A 24,058-nucleotide genomic window follows, 5' to 3' on the forward strand; every position below is an offset into this window, starting at 1 on the left:
ATAACTTACACTCGGAAAAGAACAACAACAAATTTGATAAGTGAATAATGCTTCTCTTGAAATTGCTACCTACACCTGCATTTTCCCTGAAATGAAACATTTGAATAGATTATCCAAAAGCAAAAGAAAAACATACCTGTCCCTGCAGGGCAATGTAATGTGCAGACTATTCCGACTTTGACTCATGTTGTTGCTGTTCAGGCCCGATATAGGAAGGAACTGAGCAGCGGCCAGGTGATGCCCTGGATCCCCCCAGTGGACAACCTACTGAAGGACAGCATAGATGGATCGGCATTGGGTAGTCTGCTGCACTTCTACTGCCCCGAGATTCTGCCTCTCGATGGTAGGGGTTTTCTTGTGGCATAATGACAATCATTCAGAAACACATAATTCAGACCAAAATCCCACTCCCAAAATTCCCATGTCCATTTTGTCATTTAAAAAAATATTTTTATATTCACTAGCATGTCTGCGTTTCAATTGTCCGATTAATGGGAAAAAAATCACAAAAATACAAATACTTATTCTTTCATTGCACAGTTGCAATGTCCCGAACTTGTATTTGTTCAGTCCACGTGTTTTTGGGGGAGTGGGAGTTGATTTGGCAGTGGAACCAATATTTAATTCATCGACTCTGGATTTAAATACTGTAGTTATTTCACACTGACCCCATCAAAGTTCGTATTGTTATCTATGTAATAATAATTTCTTTTTTGAGTTATCTCATTGTAAAATAAGGCAAATGAGACAAACTTACCTGTTGTGCACAACAGAATGTAAAGCTACAAAATCACATCAGCTCTTAAGATAGTTTACATTTGATTATGTGTGACCATGGCTTCCTAATCAGGCACATTTACACAGAAAAAACAAAAGATCAATGAGTCTACATTGTTTTCTTTTGTGACTCCTCCCACTTAATCATTGATCATTCAGTCTTCATTCACCAACACTTAAATAGCCTTACATGCCATTAGTGATCTCATTCAACCTCACATACTCACCAAAGAGAATCAAAGCAAAAGCAGGCTGATGGCTCCCTCTGCGTTCTCAGATGTGTGTCTAAAGCAGAACATGACAATGGCGGATCGTCTCTACAACATTCACCTCATTCAGCACTTTTGTCGAGACAACCTGGAAGGCTGCTGCCACTTCAGTTTGGAGGATATGCTCTATGCCTCGTCCACTCTCAAGGTACTCCTCAGCAAAAAAATAAATACAATAAATAAAACTCATAACAACATGGGACGTCTTCACATATTTTAATTGTTATTGTTGTTGCTATTTTTGCTGCTACTGCTGCTGAGGCCATGCTCTTTGTCAAACAAATGTCTTTGCTATTACTGACAAAGCAGAAGTGTTGTAAACACTGCAGGTTATATAGAGAGTAGTAAAACTGCAAGTCTTGCACCAGTTTTTGTCATTTGCCAATCATATATTGTGCTATTAATATTATATATTAATCAAAAACAATGTCACTTGAATGGTGCTCTAACTCCTCTATCGGGTTTTGTGAAAATGTCTGATTTAAATATGTATTTATCTGCTTTATTGATTTACCATTTACTGTTTATGTATCATACTGACCACTGTGAAAAGGTCATTATAACAGCAAAGCGAGAGCTGACCCAAGACTTCCTTTTTTCCAAAGTAATGTCCTTTTTTCCAAAGTAATGTCCTGTCGCTGTTCAAACTACATCCTGCTCAACAAATCAGTGTCGGTTTTCTAGTGTGTTATAGAAAGAATATAAAAGCAGATTGTTTGGTCTTCTGCCAAGACAGGCAAAATGATCACTCCTGAGTCAGTCCTTGGAAAAAACATTTGAATCCAAATTTGTCTTGTCTTTGTTTTTTTTCACTAGGAAGAATGCACTATTTCTTCATCTCAAACTCTGTTTGAAATGCAGTGCCATGAGATTGAAAACAAAGTGAAATGTAACTACATACTCTAACACAGCAGTTTCCTCAACACAAAATGGTCCACTTTGAAATATGTGTGAGTGTCGTCTCCCAAGCCACTTTATCACCATTACAGGATAATTAAATGGCATGGGGAAAAACAATGTACAATTATTGACTGTATAAAATGTTTGTCGTGCATTGAAAGCATTCTTATACAAGGGCATACATAACCGTCACATAGATCGGCATTCATTTCAAATTCAAATATCTCAAATATCAATTCACACAAATCCTCCCACAAAATAAATTGGATAATATTAACAGGAGACTTTCGACATTTCTTTGACACAGATCACACGACACAGAAAAAAAATCAGCAAGGGTTGTCTTTCGTGAGAGCCCCGGTTTCGCTTGAACTACATGAAAGGCTACTAAATTCGGCAACCTTGACCCAGTTTTCCCTGCAGTCACACCCGCATTAGCAGTGCGTAACAGACTTTATTGGAGAGATGGAGTCAAGACGTGTTGGTTATATGGAGGAGAAGGTTTACAGTTGGGGTGTTATCCTAATAGTGTTTGAAATAAGAGGACATGAACAACAATTACCTGCACTCAAAATGGACAAATCATTTTTGTGAGCAAATTACATTTTAACTGACTTGTGTCATGAGTATTCAATCATGAATTTTGAATTGAACTGAACTTAATTTTCCTTGGGTGTAGTATAAACAAAAATGACAAAGATAAAACAGTAGGTGTAGAACAGGGGTGGGCAAACTTTTTGACTTGCGGGCCGCATTGGGTTCTAAAATTTTACAGAGGGGCCGGGCCAGGAGCATTTGGAGGGAGTGTTTGGGCCGGAAATACTAAACCTAAAGCATTAAAGGACAACCGACGCCTCCGGACAAGTTATGTCCATAATTTATAAAATCACTTCAAATGACTTTGACTGAGTGTATCTTACAACGATTCCACAGCATATAGCTATAGTTTACGTTTTAAGACTTACGTTGAATATTCACGAAGTCTTGTTTTCGAGTTGATGACGATCCCCATGTGACGTCATGTTTGGACCGCCCCTGACCGAGAAAGCGACATACAATGCATTTTGGGTACTTTGTTTGGTCTGAAAACTTCGTGTTGATCCGTGTTGATGGCGAAATTAAAAGGAAAACACATAAATAACGCCATGGTGAATCGTTGTGTGTTGCACCAAGACAACTATTTGATATTCGCTGACACAAATTCCCAGCTGACAAATCAGCCCATTTCCAACGGAGCTTGGGCGCAATCTTCTGCATTTTCTGGGTGCTACATTGCTGTCCTTGACGGCTCAAATTGATATGGGAGGACTCCTTGAATCAATTGCAAACATTTATGCTTTCCTCTTCAGAACTATTTGAATCCTATTCATAACTGGATGAGTAACAAGAAAACACTTCTCCGAATCTGAAGCCATTGTTTTGATTCTCGAGCAAGGCAAGACGTCTTGGCGTGACGTCACGAACAGGGGGGTGGGACCTTCTGAAACTGGCCATTTCCGGATGCATTTTGAAGTCATTTTTATTGGTGTTTTTCATTTAACTAAAAATATCAGCCTGCCTGTTTTGGGTATTTTAGATGCTATAAAACGTTTTTCTGATGTCAGTGGGAGACAAAAAAAAAGGTGCTGGTTGTCCTTTAAATGTAGTGTGTACAAACCTCATAGCACAGTAAGAACACTTCAACCCAAATGTGAAAAATATCCCTGATCAGTTAATAAATTTGTCTCAAGGAATATGGCGTTTACATACTATTTCGCAGATACTTGGAGGAGGAAATGGAAATAGATTAAAATAACATATGCACTGTGATTTATCAAGATTGCGTCTGTTTTTAATAAGTTTTCATTGAAGGGGCAAAGTTAAAAAAATCAACATTTATTGAAAAATTGAATCACTTTCAACATTCAAAACATGTTATTACACAACGAAATATTCAAGATCAATAATACCTACTTGTGTTAAATTCCGCCAAATCATAGATGGTTTGTCGTGACCGCGTGCTCAACAAACTCTCCACTGACGCCCTCGCCTTCACTCGCAAACAGTACACGTGTACCGTCGCCGAGCACACAAACATAGACTACCTGCAGTTGAAATTTGCATACTCGGCACGGCAGCCAATCAGAAGCCTGCTTCTTTCTTCCGGACTTTCGCAAGCGTTATAAAGTCGTGCAATTGCATGTCATTTTCCAAAATAGATGCACAGAACCTCAGCCCAGAAGAAAGATTCAAAAGAAGCTAACAATATATGTGATGCTACAAAACGTAAATTTACATTAAACCGTGACTGTGAAGTGTACGTGAGACTTATGAAAGGGGCTTAGTGGCTCGTAGAAAGCAATGCAAACGTTGCATTGTGCACCGCAATGACAATTGACTACTGCAGCAAAATCTACAGCGATGCACATTTACCGTAAATTAAGCAAGGTAGCATTTGTAGTCGGTGCATTCTTGATTAAAAAAAAAACTGTATACTTCGTGACATTGTTTTTTTAATGTGATTAGTTGTCTCATTGTGCTTCAAATTGTGAAAATTGGGCCAGGCAACTTTTCAGTTATCTGCCCTGTTCTTGGCTAACTTTTTGATGAGTTTTAGATGCTGTTTTACTATAATTTGGGCAAGTTCGGCGGGCCGGATTAAAAAGCCTAACGGGCCGTATGTGGCCCGCGGGCCGTAGTTTGCCCATGTCTGGTGTAGAATCATAAAGAGGCCAACCGGGTCGAGTCGCGAGGCTCCTCCAGCATGTTAATGTTTTCGTCAACCACCGCAATTCAAGCAGGTGCATTTTCACTTCAAAAATCAGTGTCCAGGTTTGAAATACCTGTACTATACTTTTGTGACAACAATCTTACAAATTTTCTGGCTCACATATACTCTTTATATATTCTACATATATTCTTTATTTATTTAATTTTTGTTTATGTATGTATTTATTTATTCATCTTTTTTTTTGTCTTACGCATCTTGACAGCGCCAGTGTAATACAGCAGTATAACCTCTCACAAATCCACTCATCCTTACACATTCCCAGCAACAGCACACTCAAGCAGAAAAACTATTTTCAGTTTAAATAGATTTTAAGGTGTTGTTTGAAAGATCTGGGGGTAGAGTTATTTATTCTTGATGTTTTGCTTTTTGTGGAAGGGCTTGGTAACCATGCCATTAGAATGTGAAGTTACTCTTGAGGGGGGTGTCTTATCCCTAATATTAATTGCCTCTTGTTTCACTCTTTTGCTTCTCGTACTGTGGTTCGGTCTGAGTGCGCGATAATGCAAATGGAAATGAATGGTTGCGAGAAATGTTGCTGATGAAGTGAATCAGATATCTCGAGAGCTGAGCTGTACAGCATTGCCTTTGTCTGCAGACCACTGAGGGCACATGAGGAGGAGGGGTTAGGGGTGACATGCTTACTCAAGGTCGTTCTCGTCACACTGTTCTAGTTTTGCACATGGGAATGACAACATGGCTTAATCTCGGGAGTGCCAAACAAAAGGCTGTGATCAACTCACGTGTTTAGTGCTTCTTAAAGAGTATTTAATCAGGTTATTAAACCTGATTCTGTTTTTGTGATAAAATAAAAAAGACTAAATTACATGTGATCAACTGCTTTGATTTAATGTGTATTAAAGGAATGGAAATATGTGTTGAAAATATGTGTACTCATCTACCGTTGCTGAATTGATTATTACCGTCATTTTGGCCCCTTTTTTCTTGATCTTTTCTTCCTTTTAGTGTCATAACCTCCACTCTCAACTGCCACTGTCGGCATAATAATGTCAACAGTTGCAATAAACTAATAATTAAGTATACATTGAGCTATTCCAACCAAACACACTCGGTGATATCTCTTGCATGTCTACATGTCTAACAATTAATTGACAAAATTGATGTCCTAATAAATGAATAACTATTTATCCACCAATCAACAGATAGCAAAAAGACTCCAAGAGGAAGTTGGAAGCTAGAGTAATGTTGAATGAGCTTTATTTTTTGTTTCTTTTTCATGACGATAGTATTTTGTTAAAAACAACAACATGCAATGCTTTTCCAAGGCACAAACACTGAGATGCAATAAAGCGAAACTGGCCACAATCACGGGGAGTGTGCTGTATATTACCAGAGGTGTCACACGATTCAATAAAAATGTGTTGAAACAATGATTTTGTTACACCGCCAGTCGAGGGAAACAAAGCAACACAAATGCATTAAGCGAGCACATATTAAGTAGTAAAATTCAGTCTCGTCCTCTGGGGCCCAGTCGCGCCACATCTAACCATATATAGTGGCCCAACAAAGTGATGCATTTGCCCGGGCCAGCAGGCCGCTATGAATGTTCAGAATCAGAATCATCTTTATTGCCAAGTATGTAGAACACAAGGAATTTGTTTCCGGTAGAACACGCTGCACTAGTATCGTCGTCAAAAAAAACTGCTAAGTGGCACTATACAGTTCCATTTTGGCTACTGTTGAAAGAGTTCAAAGAGTTCAAAGAGTTAATGGCTTGGGGGAAGAAGCTGTTTAAATGTCTGCTGGATTTGGTGCGCATGGATCGGTAGCGCCTGCCTGAGGGGAGTAGCTGGAAAAGGTGGTGGGCAGGGTGTGGAGGGTCCAGTAGGATTTCCCGCGCCCTAGTTTGGATTCTTGCAGTGTGCAAGTCCTCGAGAGTGGGTAGGGCGGTGCCAATGATTTTTTCCGCCGTCCTAACTGTCCGTTGAAGTCGGATTTTGTCCATTTGTGTGGCGGCCCCGAACCAAACGGTGAAGAACACAGGATGGATTCGATGACAGCCGTGTAGAAATGTTGCAGCACCTCCTGTGGCAGGCCATGCTTCTTTAGCAGCCTCAGGAAGTACATTCTCTGTTGGGCCTTTTTCAGGATAGAGTTGGTGTTGACCTCCCACTTCGTGTCCTGGGAGACTGTGATTCCCAGGAACTTGAAGGTCTCAACGGTTGACACCAGGCAGTTGGATAGTGTGAGGGGTAGCTGTGGTGATGGATGTTTCCTGAAGTCCACGATCATCTCAACTGTCTTGAGCGTGTTCAGCTCCAGGTTGTGACGGCTGCACCAGAGCTCCAGCCGCTCCACTTGTTGTCGGTACGCAGACTCGTCGCCGTCTTTGATGAGACCGATGACCGTGGTGTCGTCTGCGAACTTTATGAATTTGACAGCTGGGTGCGTTGAGGTGCAGTCGTTCGTGTAGAGAGAGAAGAGCAATGGAGAGAGGACGCATCCCTGCGGGGCTCCAGTGCTCGTGGTTCGTGTTGTGGATGATATATTTCCCAGTCTGACCTGTTGTGTCCGTCCTGTCAGGAAGCTGCGGGTCCACTGGCAGATCGTGGGGGACACACCAAGCTGGAGAAGTTTGGGGATGAGGAGTTCTGGGATGATGGTATTGAACGCAGAGCTGTAGTCCACAAACAGGATCCTTGCGTAGGTTCCTGTGTTGTCAAGGTGGTCGAGGATGTGGTGCAGTCCGATGTTGACTGCATCCTCCACAGACCTGTTTGCCCGGTAGGCAATCCATTACTTTGAGAAGTGAGCAGAATACTGGAAATATGGCACAAATGATTTTACCAAAACTTGGTGTTATAATAATCTAAGAGCCTGTTGAATTTAGTGGAAATGCGAATTGCAAAAGAGGAGATTCCTCAATATCAATGGCATACTTGGTGGGTGCTGTGATTTAATGTTTATCTTTGAATTCTCTCACAGAATAACTACTTGGCATTTATGGCAGAACTCTTTTGGTGGTTTGAAGAGGTCAAACCCTCTTTTGTGAAGCCAAATGTTTTGGACAATGACACCCGAGGTAAGTCATTGACGATCCTGCATTCCCGGTACACAAGTGAAAATTGAACTCTTTTTCACCTCTCCTCCCTGCCAGAGTTTTCATCCTTAAAGAATATCCCTGCCGTTCCAATCTCTCAAGCTACCAAGAGGAGTTTCATGGAAAGATCCCCTAGTCCTGAACGACCAAGGTGTGGTAATATGTGAATTTGAATTGGTCACCTGTGTTAGTTGCTAATGATAATACAATTTTAATGTTATATTCCTCTTTTTCTAGTTTGCCCCTGCGATCCCAGCCAAGAAATTCAGGTATCTATTTTTCTTCCCCCTGCTTACAATATGTGAAGTCCAGTATGACTGTCACCTATCCATCTGAAAAGGCATCTATTCTAGATACAGTATTCTGCACAAACAAGATACTGACCATAAATAAGGAAGTCAAAATATTTTGTACATACTGGATTGTGTTGCTTGCATCAACCAGGTGGGATCAAGAAATCGACCTCAATGTCCTTTGTTGACAGCAACCTTGGGACCTGGCCAAAAGAGAAAAGGTCAGTATTGCATATGTCAGTGGTCATTATGTTGGATTTTTCTCTTTTCAAAATTAAGCACAATATTGTATCATGATTCCTCAATATGTTTCCTAAATGAAGTCTTTCTGCTTTCTTAGGCCTGGGCCGTATGGAGTGTCTTTTGACATTCCCTTGGACAAAGAAGAAGCTACCTCTGCACCTCATTCTGCCACACGTGGTATGGTCAGGTCTATCAGCACTGATGATGGTTCTGGTTTTAAGGTCCACCACCTTCCTCCTGGGATGAAGCGGAACCTTTCCTTCCAACCAGTTAATGGCACAAGATTTGCCATTGAGGAGGAGGGTTGCCCAGACAGTCTAGCTGGTCTGGACCCTGAAAGGCCAAGCTACCCTAGCGGATCTGCCATGACAACTCCCTCCATAGAAGAGGCCCTCCAGCTTATTCACAGCCCAAGTCGCCCCCCCATGGAAGGTATCAACAATGGCTTCTTCCTGCACAGTCCAGAACTTGGAGCCAGCCGTGGTAATTTGGCGCCCTTGTCCGAGTTGGACGCTCAAGGAAATTTGAGCCAAACAGACACCACCGAGCTTGACACCGGCATACACATCCACACAGAGGACATGCTGGATGAGGATTCATCCCTGAAAGACTGCTCCGTGAACATGGACCTTGATATGGATAGTCCCAGCCCTTGCCCAAGTAGTCAGAACAAATCCCCCTCAGCGCTGAGGATGACCAACTTTGCTGAGCAAAAGATGAAGAAAATCACACCATCAGCACCAGACTCAGGGCGAGAGAGCAGCAGTTCCCTTAAAACTACTCCTGAAGGTTGTGATTCTGGTCTCCCATTATCTGTTTCCTGGGCCCCAACTCCAGAACACAGTCCCATTCGTCAACAAGTGCCAACCCCCTCTGCAAAGATATCAGTGGTCCACCTTCCACACGGTGACCCTGCTCAGGTCATGGCGACTGAAATGGTTGAGCTGAGAATGCGCTTGGAGGAGAAAAGGAAAGCTATTGAAGCGCAGAAAAAAAAAGTGGAGGCAGCTTTTACCAGACATCGTCAAAAGGTGGGTCACTCTGCCTTTCTTAATGTGGTGAAACGTAGAGGTGACGGAGCTGCAAGTGGAGCCGAGGAAGGAGGAAATGTTAAAGGCGAACTCCAGTCTTTGAGTACCACATTGAGATGTGGTCGAAGCAGTGCAGACACGCCCGATGGGGCGGAGCAAAGCAGCACGAGCTGCTGTTGGCAAAAGTCTCCGAGCGGAGTTGAGGACGGAGGTCAAGGGCACACCCAGCTAACTGAAGGGGATCTTGCCGGGTATACACGATCTATCGAGAAGCTCAATCATTCTTTAGCCTTCCTACAGACTGAGATGCAGAGACTTGCGCAGCAGCAAGAAGTCATCATGGCTATGAGGGAGCAGCAATATCAGCGGGAATGGGTCAGCCCTCCCTTTCAAGCAAACCCCTCACAGCCAAAATACGGAAGAGGCGGCAATGTGACTCGATCCTCAGGACCCTCTTCCCCGGCGGACTCCTCTGGCTCAGCCCATCGCTCTCCGACCAGCATTAAGCGAAAATCCGCCTCCTTCCACTCATGTAACCCTCGCACCGCTCGCCCTAATGAGCTCAAGTTGGCCCCTTACAACCGTATCCTCAGCGCGCTGCAGTCTGTGGATAGCATTCCCAGACTGCGACGTTTTTCTCCCCGTCTGCCCTCAGATAACTCCTTTATTTACATGGGTGAGACGCCTGCAGCTGCCAGTCCTGAGCTTGCCAACAAGCAGACAGACATACTCGTCTCACCAGACAAAGAGCTTAGTCATATTTTTACATCTTCTCACAACTCACCCAACAAAGGGCAAACACAAGAAGACTCAAAGGCTAAAATCGAAGAGAATGCTCCCAGCAAACCAAACACCATTGAGATAGAAAAATTAGGAGATCTTAAACCTGTACAGTCAACATTCGCTGAGGTTCTGGCCCACCCTGTGGTTGAGACATTCACAATAACCCCCACAGAGATCCCCACAGTGCCGGAAGTCAAGAACAACCAGATTGAGGTTCACCTGTCAATTGTGAATCCGCTAAATGACTTGACGCTTGATGACGGCTTAGAGACGGAGATCGAAGATGCAGAAGGCCAGGGGGATGAACAGAGGATGCGTTGCAGCTTCTTCTTCAAGGTAAGGTGTTGTTTCAAAGGTTGTTTATCATAGTTTGCCCTCCAGAAATATTGAACTTCTAATTGTCCACTGGTGTGTGTTTCATTTTTACATGGCGGTCTAAAATGATTCAGGAAAATCGAGGGTGACATCATCTTGCCATTTATAGTTTACCAGCTGCAGTTTGAGCTGCAATGTGGGTCACAGAAGTGGGTCTGGTGTGCATAATTCATATCCCAATGTGATGATGTGCACTCATAGCTACATAGATCATGAGGAGTAGTAATTAGCGATGCTCACACAAAATAGGCAATCATATTGAAAATAATTGCAGTGGATGATTTTGGGTATCTGCTGATGTATGGCAACAATTGGAAGACCATCAGTAGAGTTGCTCTTTCATTTTGCAATAATAATAATAACAAGCCTGCCACAAACATTTGACGAGGCAATCTGAAAATGTAATCATGAAAGGTTTATGAGAATGTTACATTTCAGAGTTTGAAAAGCAGCATCATGTTTATTCTTAAAGTGCTTGAAATTGTAACAGTGGCATTTTATTTTACATAAAGTTGGATCCACTACTAAATAGATGACTTAGTGAATTCAACTGTGATCCCTGTCATTTTGTGACAAAATGTGGAACTACTGTATCTACTGTCTAGTGAATAAATCTTTATTCTGGTCATACTTTATCAATCAGGGTGAGGAGACCTGACCTTGTCTCCTAAATTTCTCAGGAGGATGGAAAGGCAGAGGAGAACATGGTTCAGAAGAGAGCGGCACTGCTAGAGAAGAGGATGAGGAGAGAGAAGGAAAGCCAGGAGAGGAGGATGCAGCAGGAGGCGGAGCTAGAGCAAAAGAAAGAAGAGGCTCGGTAAACTCTTTTTAGCTCTTTAAACCCTTCTCACTGTTTATTTGATATGGTAGTTTCTGAATATTATTGACTGATTTTTGAACACTTTTTACATGCATGCATACCCCCTTGTTAACTGTAATATTTGGATTTGGATTTGGATGTGCCTTTATTAGTCTCGCAGTGGAGAAATTTACATTTCATTATAATATACTTTGTTTTCAAAATGCGTAGCATAATCAGGTTAAATTGAAATTAAAGTGAAATATACTGTCAGCCACAAAGGGACATAAGTCTTCTTGTGCCGGTCCCAAGCCCGGATAAATACAGAGGGTTGTGTCAGGAAGGGCATCCGACGTAAAAGCTTGGCCAAAACAAACATGTGGATCAAACCTCTAAAGATGGAGGACACTGATTTGCTGTGGCGACCCCTTGATGGGAAAAGCCGAAAGGAAAAGAAGAAGATACTATCAGATCAGTCCACTAAATGCTTTGTTGAATAATGGCTTGACTTATCATTGCATTGTTTCACCAGGTTAAAAGCGGAAGAGGAGCGTATCCGAAAAGAAGAAGACAAGGCCAGAAAGGAATTCATCAAGCAGGAGTATCTTAGGAGGAAGCAGCTGAAAGTCATGGAAGACATGGACACGGTTTTTAAATCCCGTCCAGCTACCGGCACAAAACAACGACGAGGTCGTACCAAGTCGATCCGCCGTGACAGTATTGACTCCCCCAAAACTCCTGTCAGAGCTGCTACAGGTAGCCACAGAACCATGCGCAAGGTTCCATGTGCCAATTCAGGCTTTGTCTTTCTCTGTGTATGCCATCCAAAAGTATTTTAACATCTGTGAGTATTGTAAAAAATATACCCTGACTGGACATGTAATTACTCACACATAATTCCACATTAAATCAAATAGTGGGGGAATTCTGATCAGTTTTTACCAACTCAGAGCTCTCCATTTGATGTGTTTACAATCGTTACCCTTACCTGTGTAGCAACATCATGACAGTTATATCTGACCACACTGATCACAAATGAAAAGGTTGATTTCCTTTTTGTGACTGCTTTTGTATCAAATGCTATTATGCAGCTGTATTTCACCGGTGTAGCCAATCAGCATATACGTACTTAACGTCAGTGGCGGACCGTGGATTTCATTGTTAGGCCTTTAGTAGTGCTCCGTCTGAATCAATCCAGACTGAAAAAAATCGTGGTGTGATTTACTACAAGTACACTAGAGGCTACCATTAGCCAGAAAATAACTGACCGACCTTTCTTAATGATGTCCATTTTTTTCTAGAAAAGTCCATCTTGAAAATGGCTTTAACAGTAAATCTGCAACAAAATCCATTTACCGGTATTTTCCTCCTTCACCCATTGTGGACAAAACTTCTATTAAATCAACAATATATTTGCATATTGTGACGACGCTCGAGTGCAAAAAAGGCAGGACTCGAGCGACGGGGTTTGGCAAAGGGGAAGGACCCAAAATACACGACGTGACAGGCTTGGAAGGAGCAAGTGTCTTTACTGAAACATGCATCAAAAATAACAAACAGGGAAGAGTGGAGGAACTAACAATGGCAGACCTGGTAACACGGTAGTGGTAACGGCGACATCCAAAAATACTCCGACGGAGAACGGTAGTGAGCAATAGGCAGATATAGAGAGAAGGCACAATCAGTGAATGACAATCAGCTGTGGGAACCCAGGTGAATGATGATTGGAGGGGCCGTCTTCCATGATTGGCGGAGGAGGTGACAGGAGGGGCGGGGCGCGCCCAGGATGGCAACGAGATGTGACAGTTCCCCCCCCTCAAGGGACGCCTCTCGGCGGCCCACCAGGTTTGGATGGGTGAGCCGCATGGAACGCCCGGGTGAGAGATGGGTCGAGGATCCAGGAACGTGAGAGTCATTGACGTTCCTCAGGTCCATAGCCCTCCCAGTCGACCAGGTACTGCACTCCTCTGCCCCTGCGCCTGGAGTCCAGTATCTCCCGCACGGTGTGGACTGGTCCGTCGTCCAATATCCGGGGGGGAGGTGGGGGGGCGGGCGTGGGGGCTAAGGGGCTGGTCTCCACTGGCTTGAGGAGGGAAACATGAAAGACGGGGTGGATCCGCATGGTGGGTGGTAGCCGGAGCCTCACCGAGACCGGGCTGAGGATGGCCTCAATGGGGAAGGGACCCGTGAAGCGTAGGCCCAGCTTAGCCGAGGACCCTGCCAGCCGAAGGTCCTTCGTGGATAGCCAGACCTCTTGCCCGACCTGGTAGCTGGGTGCTTGCCGCCGATGGCGGTCTGCCACCCGCCGGTTCCGGGATGCGGTGCGTGACAGGGCGTCCCTGGTCTCCTTCCAGACTCTGTGGGCCCGTCTGAGGTGATGATCGATAGACGGGACCTCCACCTGGCCCTCCTGTGTGGGAAACAAGGGCGGCTGATAGCCACAGGCGGACATGAATGGGGACCGACCTGTGGCTGCGGAGACCAGGGAGTTGTGGGCGTACTCCACCCAGGGTAGGTGCAGGGCCCACGACGCCGGGTTGTGGAGGCACACGCACCGGAGGGCCGCCTCCAGGTCCTGGTTCTTCCTCTCCGTCTGTCCGTTGGTCTGGGGGTGGTAACCAGACGACAGGCTCGCCGATGCCCTTAGGGACCGACAGAAACGCTTCCATACCTTGGACACGAACTGCGGTCCCCGGTCCGACACGATGTTCGTCGGAATCCCGTGGAGACGGACGACATGGTTAACCAGGAGTTGAGCCGTCTCGGTGGCGGACGGCAACCTGGTTAACGGAACGAAGTGGGCCGAATTGGAGAATCGGTCCACTACGGTGAGGACGACAGTCTTGCCACGGGAGGGGGGGGAGGCCTGTCACGAAGTCGACGGAGATGTGGGACCAGGGTCTGGACGGAACCGGTAGGGGCTGGAGGAGTCCGGCTGGGGGCTGGTGGGAGGCTTTCCCACGGGCGCAGGTCGGGCAGGCCTTCACGAAGAGGGTGATGTCCCTCCTGAACCCCGGCCACCAGAACCGTTGGGCGATGAGTTGGATCGTCCTGTTGACCCCCGGGTGGCAGGCTATCTTAGATGTGTGCCCCCAGATGAGCACCTCAGTGCGTAGAGGGGGGGGGGGACGAACAAGCGATCCTTGGGACAGCCCCTGGGGATGGTGGTAGTTCCCTGGGATTGCTGGACTTTTCTCTCAACCTCCCACCTCAGGGCGCCCAGGATGCGCTGGGCCGGCAGGATGTTGGCGGTGGTCTCCTCCCTTTCTGCCGGCTCATGGATACGGGATAGGGCGTTGGGCTTGGTGTTCTGTGACCCTGGGCAGTAGGTGAGAGAAAAATCAAAACGGGTGAGGAAGAGTGACCATCGGGCCTGCCGTGAGTTAAGTCTCTTGGCCGACCGGATGGCCGCCAGGTTTTTGTGATCCGTGTAGATGGTGAAGGGGTGTTTAGCTCCCTCAAGCCAGTGTCTCCATTCCTGCAGGGCCAGGACGACCGCCAGCAGTTCCCGATTGCCGACGTCATAATTGGCCTCGGCGGGGCTGAGCCGGCGGGAGAAGAAGGCGCATGGGCGTAGCTTCTGGTCGGTGGGAGAGCGCTGGGAAAGGACGGCCCCTACTCCGGACTCGGATGCGTCAACCTCGACCGTGAACGGGAGCTCCGGGTCGGGATGACGCAGGACAGGGGGGTTGGTGAAGGCACGACGGAGGCGGTTGAATGCCCCCTCAGCATCGGGAGTCCACCTGAATGGGAGCTTGGTGGACGTGAGGTTAGTGAGGGGGAGTGCCTTCTGACTATACCCGCGAATGAAGCGGCGGTAGAAGTTGGCAAACCCCAAAAACCGCTGAAGCTGTTTGCGCGTCTTTGGGATCGGCCATTCCACCACCGCTTTGGTTTTGGCAGGGTCGGCCCTGAGCTGCCCCTGCTCCACGACGAACCCCAGGAACGACAGAGAGCGGACATGGAAGTCGCACTTCTCTGCCTTCACGTAGAGCCGGTTTTGCAGGAGCCGCGCCAGGACCCGTCGGACGTGTTGCTGGTGCTCTTCTGCAGAGCGAGAAAAAATAAGAATGTCATCAAGGTAAACGAAAACAAAAACATTGAGGAAGTCCCTGAGCACATCATTTATCAGATTTTGGAAAACGGCGGGCGCGTTCGTGAGCCCGAACGGCATCACCAGGTATTCAAAGTGCCCTAAAGGTGTCTTGAATGCTGTTTTCCATTCATCCCCCTCACGGATACGGACCAAATGGTAGGCGCTACGAAGATCTAATTTAGAAAAAATGGTGGCGGACTGAAGGGGCGCGAAGGCCGAATCCATGAGGGGGAGATGTCGTTCAGGCCCCGGTAGTCAACGCATGGGCGCAGGGATCCGTCCTTCTTATCGATAAAGAAAAACCCTGCGCCCAGCGGGGAACGCGACGGGCGAATGAGTCCCGCCGCTAGAGAGGAGTCTATGTAAGTGCTCAGGGCTTCCCGTTCCGGTTGTGAAATGTGGTAAAGTCTGGAGTCCGGTAATGGAGCCCCTGGCTGCAAGTCAATAGCACAGCCATACGGTCGGTGGGGCGGCAGGGATTGGGCGTTGTCTTTGCTGAACACCTCCCGCAGGTCGTGGTAGCACTGTGGCACGCCTTTGAGGCAGATGGCCTCGGGCGGGCCACCGCGGGAGGGGTTTCGCCCTGCCGTTGCCGACCGCAGGCAGTTGGCGTAGCAGTAGGGGCTCCAGCCCTGAATGGTGGGGCCCTCCCAAGAAATGGACGGGTCATGGGCCTTGAGCCAGGGGAGACCCAAAACCAATGGCGCGTTCCGGGAGGGCATAACAAAAAATTGGCAGTGCTCCACGTGTTTGCCTGCCACTCGGAGCTTAAGTGGGGCCGTAAGGTGGGTGACCCGGGCTAACAATCGGCCATCCAGGTCGACGATCTCCTTAGGGGGAAGGAGATCGATGAGTTGGCAGCCCAAAAGGTCAGCCAAGTGGGGGTCGATGATGCACCCGTCGGCCCCCGAGTCAACTAGCGCCCGCACTCTTTGGGAGCTGGAGGGGCCAAATAGTTCACTTTCCAGCTCCAACCGCGTGACAGGTGTTGTGGACTTAGCCCCCAACGGACGCCGTTTCGGCGGGGACTTACATGGGCCGTGGGTCCTTGGCTGGGGGCCTCGGGTGCAACGAGCCCTCGGGTTGGCGCGGTCGTCTCCCCCCCCTATCACCATAGGTTCGGGGAGTCCCTCCTGGGGCTGCGCGCGGTCGCTGCCGGGTGTGGTCGACCAAGGTCGGCTTCGGGGTTCCTCGGGCCGTCGGTCGCTTAGCTCCTTTCGCCGCTCCCGGAGACGATGATCCAAGCCGATGACTATCTCGACGAGGTCGTCAAAGGTGGTGCCGGCGTCGCGGGTAGCCAACTCGTCCTTTAGGTCGGAATTCAAGCCGCGACGGAACACCCCCCTCAACGCTCGGTCGCCGTAGCCGCTGCCAGCGGCCTGGATCCGGAAAGCGACGGATTATTCTGCCAAATAGTTCACTTTCCAGCTCCAACCGCGTGACAGGTGTTGTGGACTTAGCCCCCAACGGACGCCGTTTCGGCGGGGACTTACATGGGCCGTGGGTCCTTGGCTGGGGGCCTCGGGTGCAACGAGCCCTCGGGTTGGCGCGGTCGTCTCCCCCCCCTATCACCATAGGTTCGGGGAGTCCCTCCTGGGGCTGCGCGCGGTCGCTGCCGGGTGTGGTCGACCAAGGTCGGCTTCGGGGTTCCTCGGGCCGTCGGTCGCTTAGCTCCTTTCGCCGCTCCCGGAGACGATGATCCAAGCCGATGACTATCTCGACGAGGTCGTCAAAGGTGGTGCCGGCGTCGCGGGTAGCCAACTCGTCCTTTAGGTCGGAATTCAAGCCGCGACGGAACACCCCCCTCAACGCTCGGTCGCCGTAGCCGCTGCCAGCGGCCTGGATCCGGAAAGCGACGGATTATTCTGCCGCCGAACGGGCCCCTTGGACGCAGTCGAGGATTCTCCCTTCCGCCTCGACCTCCGTCACCGGATGGTGAAACACCCGGCGTATCTCGGCCACAAGGTCCTGATATGAGGCGCACAGCTCCGGTCGGGACTCTTGTACAGCCAGCACCCATGTTTCGGCTTCTCCCGCGAGCAGGCTAGTGATTGGATTGGATTGGATTGGATTAGATTGGATTTGCCTTTATTAGTCTCGCAGTGGAGAAATTTACATTTCACAGCAGCAAAGTTATGAAACACACAAGCGCACACTGCATGAGGAATTGAGCGCAGCGCCCGGTTTCGCCTGCGTAGCGTGAGGGTTGGGGGCAGCGGTGGATTGCGCCTGCCCACGGGCGGGGAGGAAGGGACGGTGAGGGTGGCGATGCATGTTTCCATCTCCTTCAGGCGTTGAGCCAGCGAGGAAGTAACGTGGCGCATTTCCTCGATCGCCTGGGCCAGCTGGCTCGAACGCTCCGCCTCTTGAACAAGGGCGGAAAAATACCTGTCATCGCCGGCGGGGTCCATGGGTGGTCGGAGTATTGTGTGACGACGCTCGAGTGCAAAAAAGGCAGGACTCGAGCGACGGGGTTTGGCGAAGGGGAAGGACCCGAAATACACGACGTGACAGGCTTGGAAGGAGCAAGAGTCTTTACTGAAACATGCATCAAAAATAACAAACAGGGAAGAGTGGTGGAACTAACAATGGCAGACCTGGTAACACGGTAGTGGTAACGGCGACATCCAAAAATACTCCGACGGAGAACGGTAGTGAGCGATAGGCAGATATAGACAGAAGGCACAATCAGTGAATGACAATCAGCTGTGGGAACCCAGGTGAATGATGATTGGAGGGGCCGTCTCCCATGATTGGCGGAGGAGGTGACAGGAGGGTCGGGGCGCGCCCAGGATGGCAACGAGATGTGACACATATATTTACAGTATGCTAGCTGTGACCAGTATGCACTTATCACTCGCGGCCAGTGATACTATAATTGGGTAGTGACTAGCCAATCATAATTTGCGAAAACTCAGACATTGCCAGTGCCTTTGCAGGCCTTGGATTGCCAACTCCAACTCTGATTGGTTAAAGCAACTGTTTCATCGCCATTGATTTTTATGCTCCACAGTCTGCAGAACTGATTGTGAAGGCATCCATGTAGATTTCTAACTCTGGTAATAAATGATGGCAAAAATGTGATTGGTTAAATGCTTTAATACGAAAACACACACATGGAAGCAACGCAACAGGGGAAAAGTAATGAAAGGAAGCTTAAAGACAATTTTGAATTATTTCAGAAGAATTCAGAATCAGAATCATATTTATTGCCAAGTATGTAGAACACACAAGGAGCTTGTCTCCGGTAGAACACGCTGCAAGAACACACATAAGAAAAGAACAAAATATAATTCACATCAGTCCTTGATTCATATTTTTAGGGCAACAGCAAAGGCTTTGCAGGCCTTGACTGCCACTGCTTACCATACTCGAAAAATGGATTACTAGTGTTGTAATCTACTGATGCATTACATTACAGAAGATGTATGAATTACTATTCTTGTGTGGTGTTATTAAGTGTGATATGCGAGTTGGTTTCAATCTCAGCTCAGACTGCATTGTTGTGGTTAGGCCTTCAGTATCATCATGCATGGTGGCCACTGTGACTATGTCGCGCTATGCCGCATCTCATCATCTTGAATTCAAATCCACGCCAATTTCTCTTTTTAGTCTCCAGCTTGTCCCTGGCATCCCTCAATTTGGGTGAGGGTGAGAGTGTGGACTCAGAGAAGAGGGCGCAAAGGTGAGATTGTCCATGCATTTGAAAATGCTGATATGACCTTGCACATTACTTTATTTGGCTGATATCAAATACAAATATTTACACTGTATAACTGCGGAGTTATGTGGCAAGCATATCCTACTTAAGACAACGGATAGTGTCCTTTGTTTTTTGGGGGGGTGAGAAAGTATAAATCAGTAAATTAACTGCATGTGATGGATATTATACATTCGATTCAGCTTTTTTTTTGCAAAATGGTGTGTATGGTGTGAATACATATGTGTTTCTTGTTGCTATGTTTGCCGTGTTATTGATATGTTGACATATCTGCATCATGCAACACCAACTGCCTCAGACTTTGTAGTGACAGAACTCATGTTTTTATTTGTATATGATTTTGTTATCTCTTTTTAAATCCCTCTTTTGGTTCGGTGTAAACCACAGGTGTCAAAGCCCGGGGACCAAATGCGCCCCGCCACATAATTTTTTTGTCCCACGAAAGCAAATCAAACTTGTGAAATTCCATGATGCTTGCTAAAATCCTAACCAAAATGTCATATTTTTGGATGTAAACCGCATTAACAGTCATTATTCTTGACTTCAGATTTAAAAACTAGTTATTCATTAATTTGTTGTGTGCTCTATATGTAATATGTGCAGGGGATTAAACATTCCAATGGCTTCCCCAAATTCATAACGGCCCTTGAGAGGAAACCATAACTACAATGTGGCCCGCGGCAAAAAAACTTTGACACCCCTGGTGTAAACAAACAGAATTGGCGCCTCTTAAACTGAAAACAGGGTAGGCCCTGGTGGGATATGACTTATTTTGTCACACGTACTGCCATGTATGAGTAGACAAAATAACAAATTGCATTTTTTCTAATTTTAACGTATTCTTGCCACTGTTGCTTCTTTTACGTGTTTCCTGTTTTAATCACAAATGCCAGAAGTGCTAGTTTAGCCTCTGGCGCTCTCCTCTGCTATCTGGATTCTCCTAAACTGAGAAGGAGAAGGTTAGTTGCTGCTTGATCCTCAGATCACGGTACTTCATGTTGTTCCAGCACCGGTCCTGCACAATACCTCACCCTCACACTGGCTTTGATTTGACTGAGCAGAGCACTTTTTTTGTTTGTTTGTTTTGTACTCTCATTTGTTCACAACCCGCCCTTGGCTTGCATTACTGATTATTTATAGAACAAATGAATGTTAAAATGGTTTGACATTCATAAAACAAGATTATTATTAAGATAAGTGTCACTTAGCGCTGTAAACTGTCCCAAGTGATTGACCTTAAACACTGCTAAAAGACTGCTTCACATCACAGCTCCTTGTGCTTCGCAAGCTTTGCTGCTCAACTCCTGATTAACCCTTTCATGCACCAATAATGATAGCCTGGAAACTGATAATAAAATAACCTGTCCGCTGCAGTGACCATTGTTCCTGAAAGGGTTAATGAGGCGCAACAGAAATTGAAACTCTTTAATTATTTTTTTAAAAATTCTTGGTGCAAAATTACGCAGATTATATCAATCTAAGTGATGATAAAGTGAGAGTGATATTTCTATGAAAAGATTATTTGTGTTGTAATTGATGCATGAGTATAATATATTTACACTGAACACAGAATTATATGGTGAAGCAACCATTTCAAAAGTATATTTCATATTTGTGTTTTGTTTCCTTGTGTTGCAGGCCAGATTCAGCAGATGGCTTCCTGTCCCCCAGTCGCACCAGCAGCAAGAATGGGGAGAAGGACTGGGAAAATGGATCCACGACTTCCTCTGTGACATCAGTCACCGAGTATACAGGTCGGTGTTGCTCATTGTGCGCGTGCATTTGTTGTAGGCATTTAAGATGTTGAAATAATGTGGTGGTGGAGAACAGCATTGCAGTATTACATGTAGAATCCACTTTGCCTGCTCTCGTGTTATATCTTTTGGATGAGTCAAGAAGTAGGAATGACTCACGATCAATTATGATGTAAACTGAAATGAAGTTTTCGCTCCTGTTTCCACCCAGGACCGAAACTCTACAAGGAGCCAAGTGCCAAATCAAACAAGCACATCATCCAGAACGCATTGGCCCACTGCTGCCTTGCTGGCAAGGTCAATGAAGGACAGAAGAACAAAATCCTAGAGGTAACAGATCGGCAAACCACTTTGTGGTTTCAGTCATTGGAACTAACGAGACATAGTAAAGTGTACACAAATTAAAATGATTATATGTCAAATATGAACAGTATTGTTAAGTCATTCACTGCCAGACATGTACAAAAACGTGTCCACTCCAGTGCGTTTGTCATTGTCACTTGATCGGTAAAATAGTGTGTGTATATATATATAGATTTCGCTCACATTTTTCGATGTGTTTTTTTTTTTTCTTGTCAACAGGAAATGGAGAAATCTGAGGCAAACAACTTCCTGGTGTTGTTCCGAGATGCCGGCTGCCAGTTCCGATCCCTGTACACTTACTGCCCCGAAACCGAGGAGATCAATAAGCTGACAGGCATTGGCCCCAAGAACATCTCACGCAAGATGATCGACGGCCTGTACAAGTACAACTCGGACAAGAAACAATTCAGCCTGATACCAGCGAAGACCATGTCAGCCAGTGTGGATGCCGTGACCATTCACAGCCATTTGTGGCAAACCAAGAAGCCAGCCACCCCGAAAAAAGTAGCGCCTGCCCCTCAGTCGTGATGGTAACGTAACGTGACCATTTGACTTTGCACTCCCGCCGTTTATTCTCACGATGATTCAAACACCTGCAATGCCACCGCAACATGTTGTCCATTTGAATTTTGTCAGATTCTGATTCCTGTGATTCACACTTCCCTGCTACAAGTGGAATGTAAACCATTGATTTTGAATGATGTAAATATCTGACCCTTTTTTCAAGATATGTTTTTGTGCCAAAAAAAAACAAACAAGACCTTATGAATGCTAGGATGTTTTACTCAGAACCTGAAGCACTGAATGTTTATATTTCATGTATAAATTGAATTGCACTTGCAATAAGTTTTAGGTGCGGTATTACACGCCTTTGGCTTTAAGCGTGTGAGTGCAGTGTGCAGATTGTAAAGCGACATTCAAAGATTTTGTTTTGTATGTTTTAGAATAAGCCTTTTTTGTTGCTATTTGTCAGTAAACATGTTTTTATATTTAGTTACATAAATCTAATGGCCAAAAAAGATTGATTGCATACAGCTAGCGTTCGCCACACAGCACGTGTGTTCAACTCAACAAAGTTAGACGGTTTCAGCTTTTACACAACCATTTTCTTCAGAAGAATGTAGGATATCTCTCCTGATGGGATTCTTCAAGTTGTATGGAAAATATGTGTTGTAGGCAGTGATGTATTGATTTTTTTCACTTGTAACCAAGTAAATTCTGGAGAGTACAATCATTTCGGATTTCTTTGCACTTCCTGTATAGTTCACTAGGATGACCTTTTCCCCAGAGTGCACAAGTAGGTGAAGTCAACATATCGACAATTCTTCAATATCAATATTTGGAAGAATGCCCTTTTGTTGGCATGAACGCATTTTGACATGAATTGGATGCAATTTGACCCAAATCAACATTTATTCCAATTAGCAGGTGTCTAAACAGCCAAATACATCGATCAATTCAGAACATAACGTTTTTTTTAGCGTTACACCCCAGAAATTGGAAGATTGTTCATATTAAAGCAAGAACTATTGTTTTCAGCATAATGCAACATGATTTCCAAGAACCCAATCGGTTTGGGATTTGTTGTTACTGTATAGTCACGTTTGATGCGATTAGAGGTATTGTATGTGTGCATTGTTAGTTGTTGAATATTCACATGCTTTGTAATTTATTTAATATTCCGGTACGGTATATATTCTCCTCTTTTATGTAAGAATGTTATTTATTTGGTATTGATATCAGACAAAAGATGGCTGAGCTCCAGTAGCTCAAAGCTCAAAACAATGCAGGTCTTATTCTTGTATTTACCTTCACACCAGAGTTTGAACTCTATTGATACTGAGGGATTCATCCAATCCAAGATGTTTCAAGTGAATTTTAGAGAAAATGATCAGTTTTTATGTCAGCGCTCCAGCACCTTCCGTTTTTGCTCACTTTCTTCACTGCTCATTGGTGATAGCTGCGTGAGGAATTGTCATGTGTGATGGTTTACCATTTAGGCTTTTTCTTCAAAAATATATTATATATTCACACATGGTGTTCAGACTGATATCCATCCCTGTGATGCCTGAGAAGCATTTCTCCTATGCCAGTAAGTTGTTTTCCCTGGAGTAAGAAATTGTAGATTGCCATTCAGAAAGCAAAAAAAAAAATGGCATTCATGTTGGTACATTTTTGTATGTAGAATGAAATCGCTCTAAATGACAATGTGTTGACAAACAAATTAAGATGATGAGAAAAAGGTATTTTGGTTGCAACATGTTCATACAAAGCACTTTCATGTCGGATTTTTCATTATAATTGTACAAAAAAAATCACAATGTTCCGAGACTGATGATGATTTGCTGCATACGGGTGAAAATGCACCGTTTTTGTTGGTGCCTGTCCCAAATAGGATTTGTGTGACGTGATGCATCATTTCAATTGGGAAAAGGGGTGTGCGGGTGATTTTTAACTCAAGCAGCACATTCTTTTGTTATACAACGTAGTCTCGTATCTCTCTTGGTTATTGACCACGGGAAAGGGAAGTAAATATTTAAACTAAGCTTTCATTGTACGGTGTGTTCATGTGAATTCATACCTTCTTGCTAGGATGACATTTTTTTCTCAATGTAGTGTCAAAAGATATTGCTGAATATGTCGTTTATCATTTTTTTCCTCACATAAATAAACTCAGCATGGCCCCTAAAATACAAGAGGAGGTTGGTTGACATTGTGACATTTTCAGTTTTTAATCAATGCAATTTATTTCAATTTAAAAACATCCATCCATTTTCAAATGCACTTATCCTAACAAGTGTTGCAGGTGTAATGGACTCCATCCCA

General features: G+C 45.4%; 1 protein-coding gene across 3 annotated transcripts in view; it reads left to right on the top strand.

The window, feature by feature from the left end:
- camsap2a (calmodulin regulated spectrin associated protein family member 2a) overlaps nt 1–23,909 on the top strand; it is a 43,429-nt gene extending 19,520 nt beyond the window's left edge. For 2 of the 3 annotated variants that reach the window (XM_089000635.1, XM_089000637.1), the window contains 14 exons: nt 202–343; nt 1,055–1,194; nt 7,660–7,756; nt 7,832–7,925; nt 8,012–8,043; nt 8,219–8,288; nt 8,408–10,460; nt 11,180–11,316; nt 11,831–12,054; nt 19,007–19,079; nt 20,009–20,074; nt 20,754–20,869; nt 21,081–21,199; nt 21,452–23,909. In XM_089000635.1, the coding sequence (XP_088856761.1) occupies nt 202–343; nt 1,055–1,194; nt 7,660–7,756; nt 7,832–7,925; nt 8,012–8,043; nt 8,219–8,288; nt 8,408–10,460; nt 11,180–11,316; nt 11,831–12,054; nt 19,007–19,079; nt 20,009–20,074; nt 20,754–20,869; nt 21,081–21,199; nt 21,452–21,760 (3,672 nt within the window). In that variant the 3' untranslated portion in view covers nt 21,761–23,909. The remainder of the gene's footprint in view (nt 1–201; nt 344–1,054; nt 1,195–7,659; nt 7,757–7,831; nt 7,926–8,011; nt 8,044–8,218; nt 8,289–8,407; nt 10,461–11,179; nt 11,317–11,830; nt 12,055–19,006; nt 19,080–20,008; nt 20,075–20,753; nt 20,870–21,080; nt 21,200–21,451) is intronic. The other variant, XM_089000636.1, reaches the window with a different exon arrangement.
- The last annotated feature ends 149 nt before the right edge of the window (nt 23,910–24,058 follow it).

The sequence above is a fragment of the Hippocampus bargibanti genome, linkage group LG07 (assembly GCF_051943395.1).
Source record: "Hippocampus bargibanti isolate YZ-2025 linkage group LG07, ASM5194339v1, whole genome shotgun sequence".
Classification (NCBI taxonomy): domain Eukaryota; kingdom Metazoa; phylum Chordata; class Actinopteri; order Syngnathiformes; family Syngnathidae; genus Hippocampus; species Hippocampus bargibanti.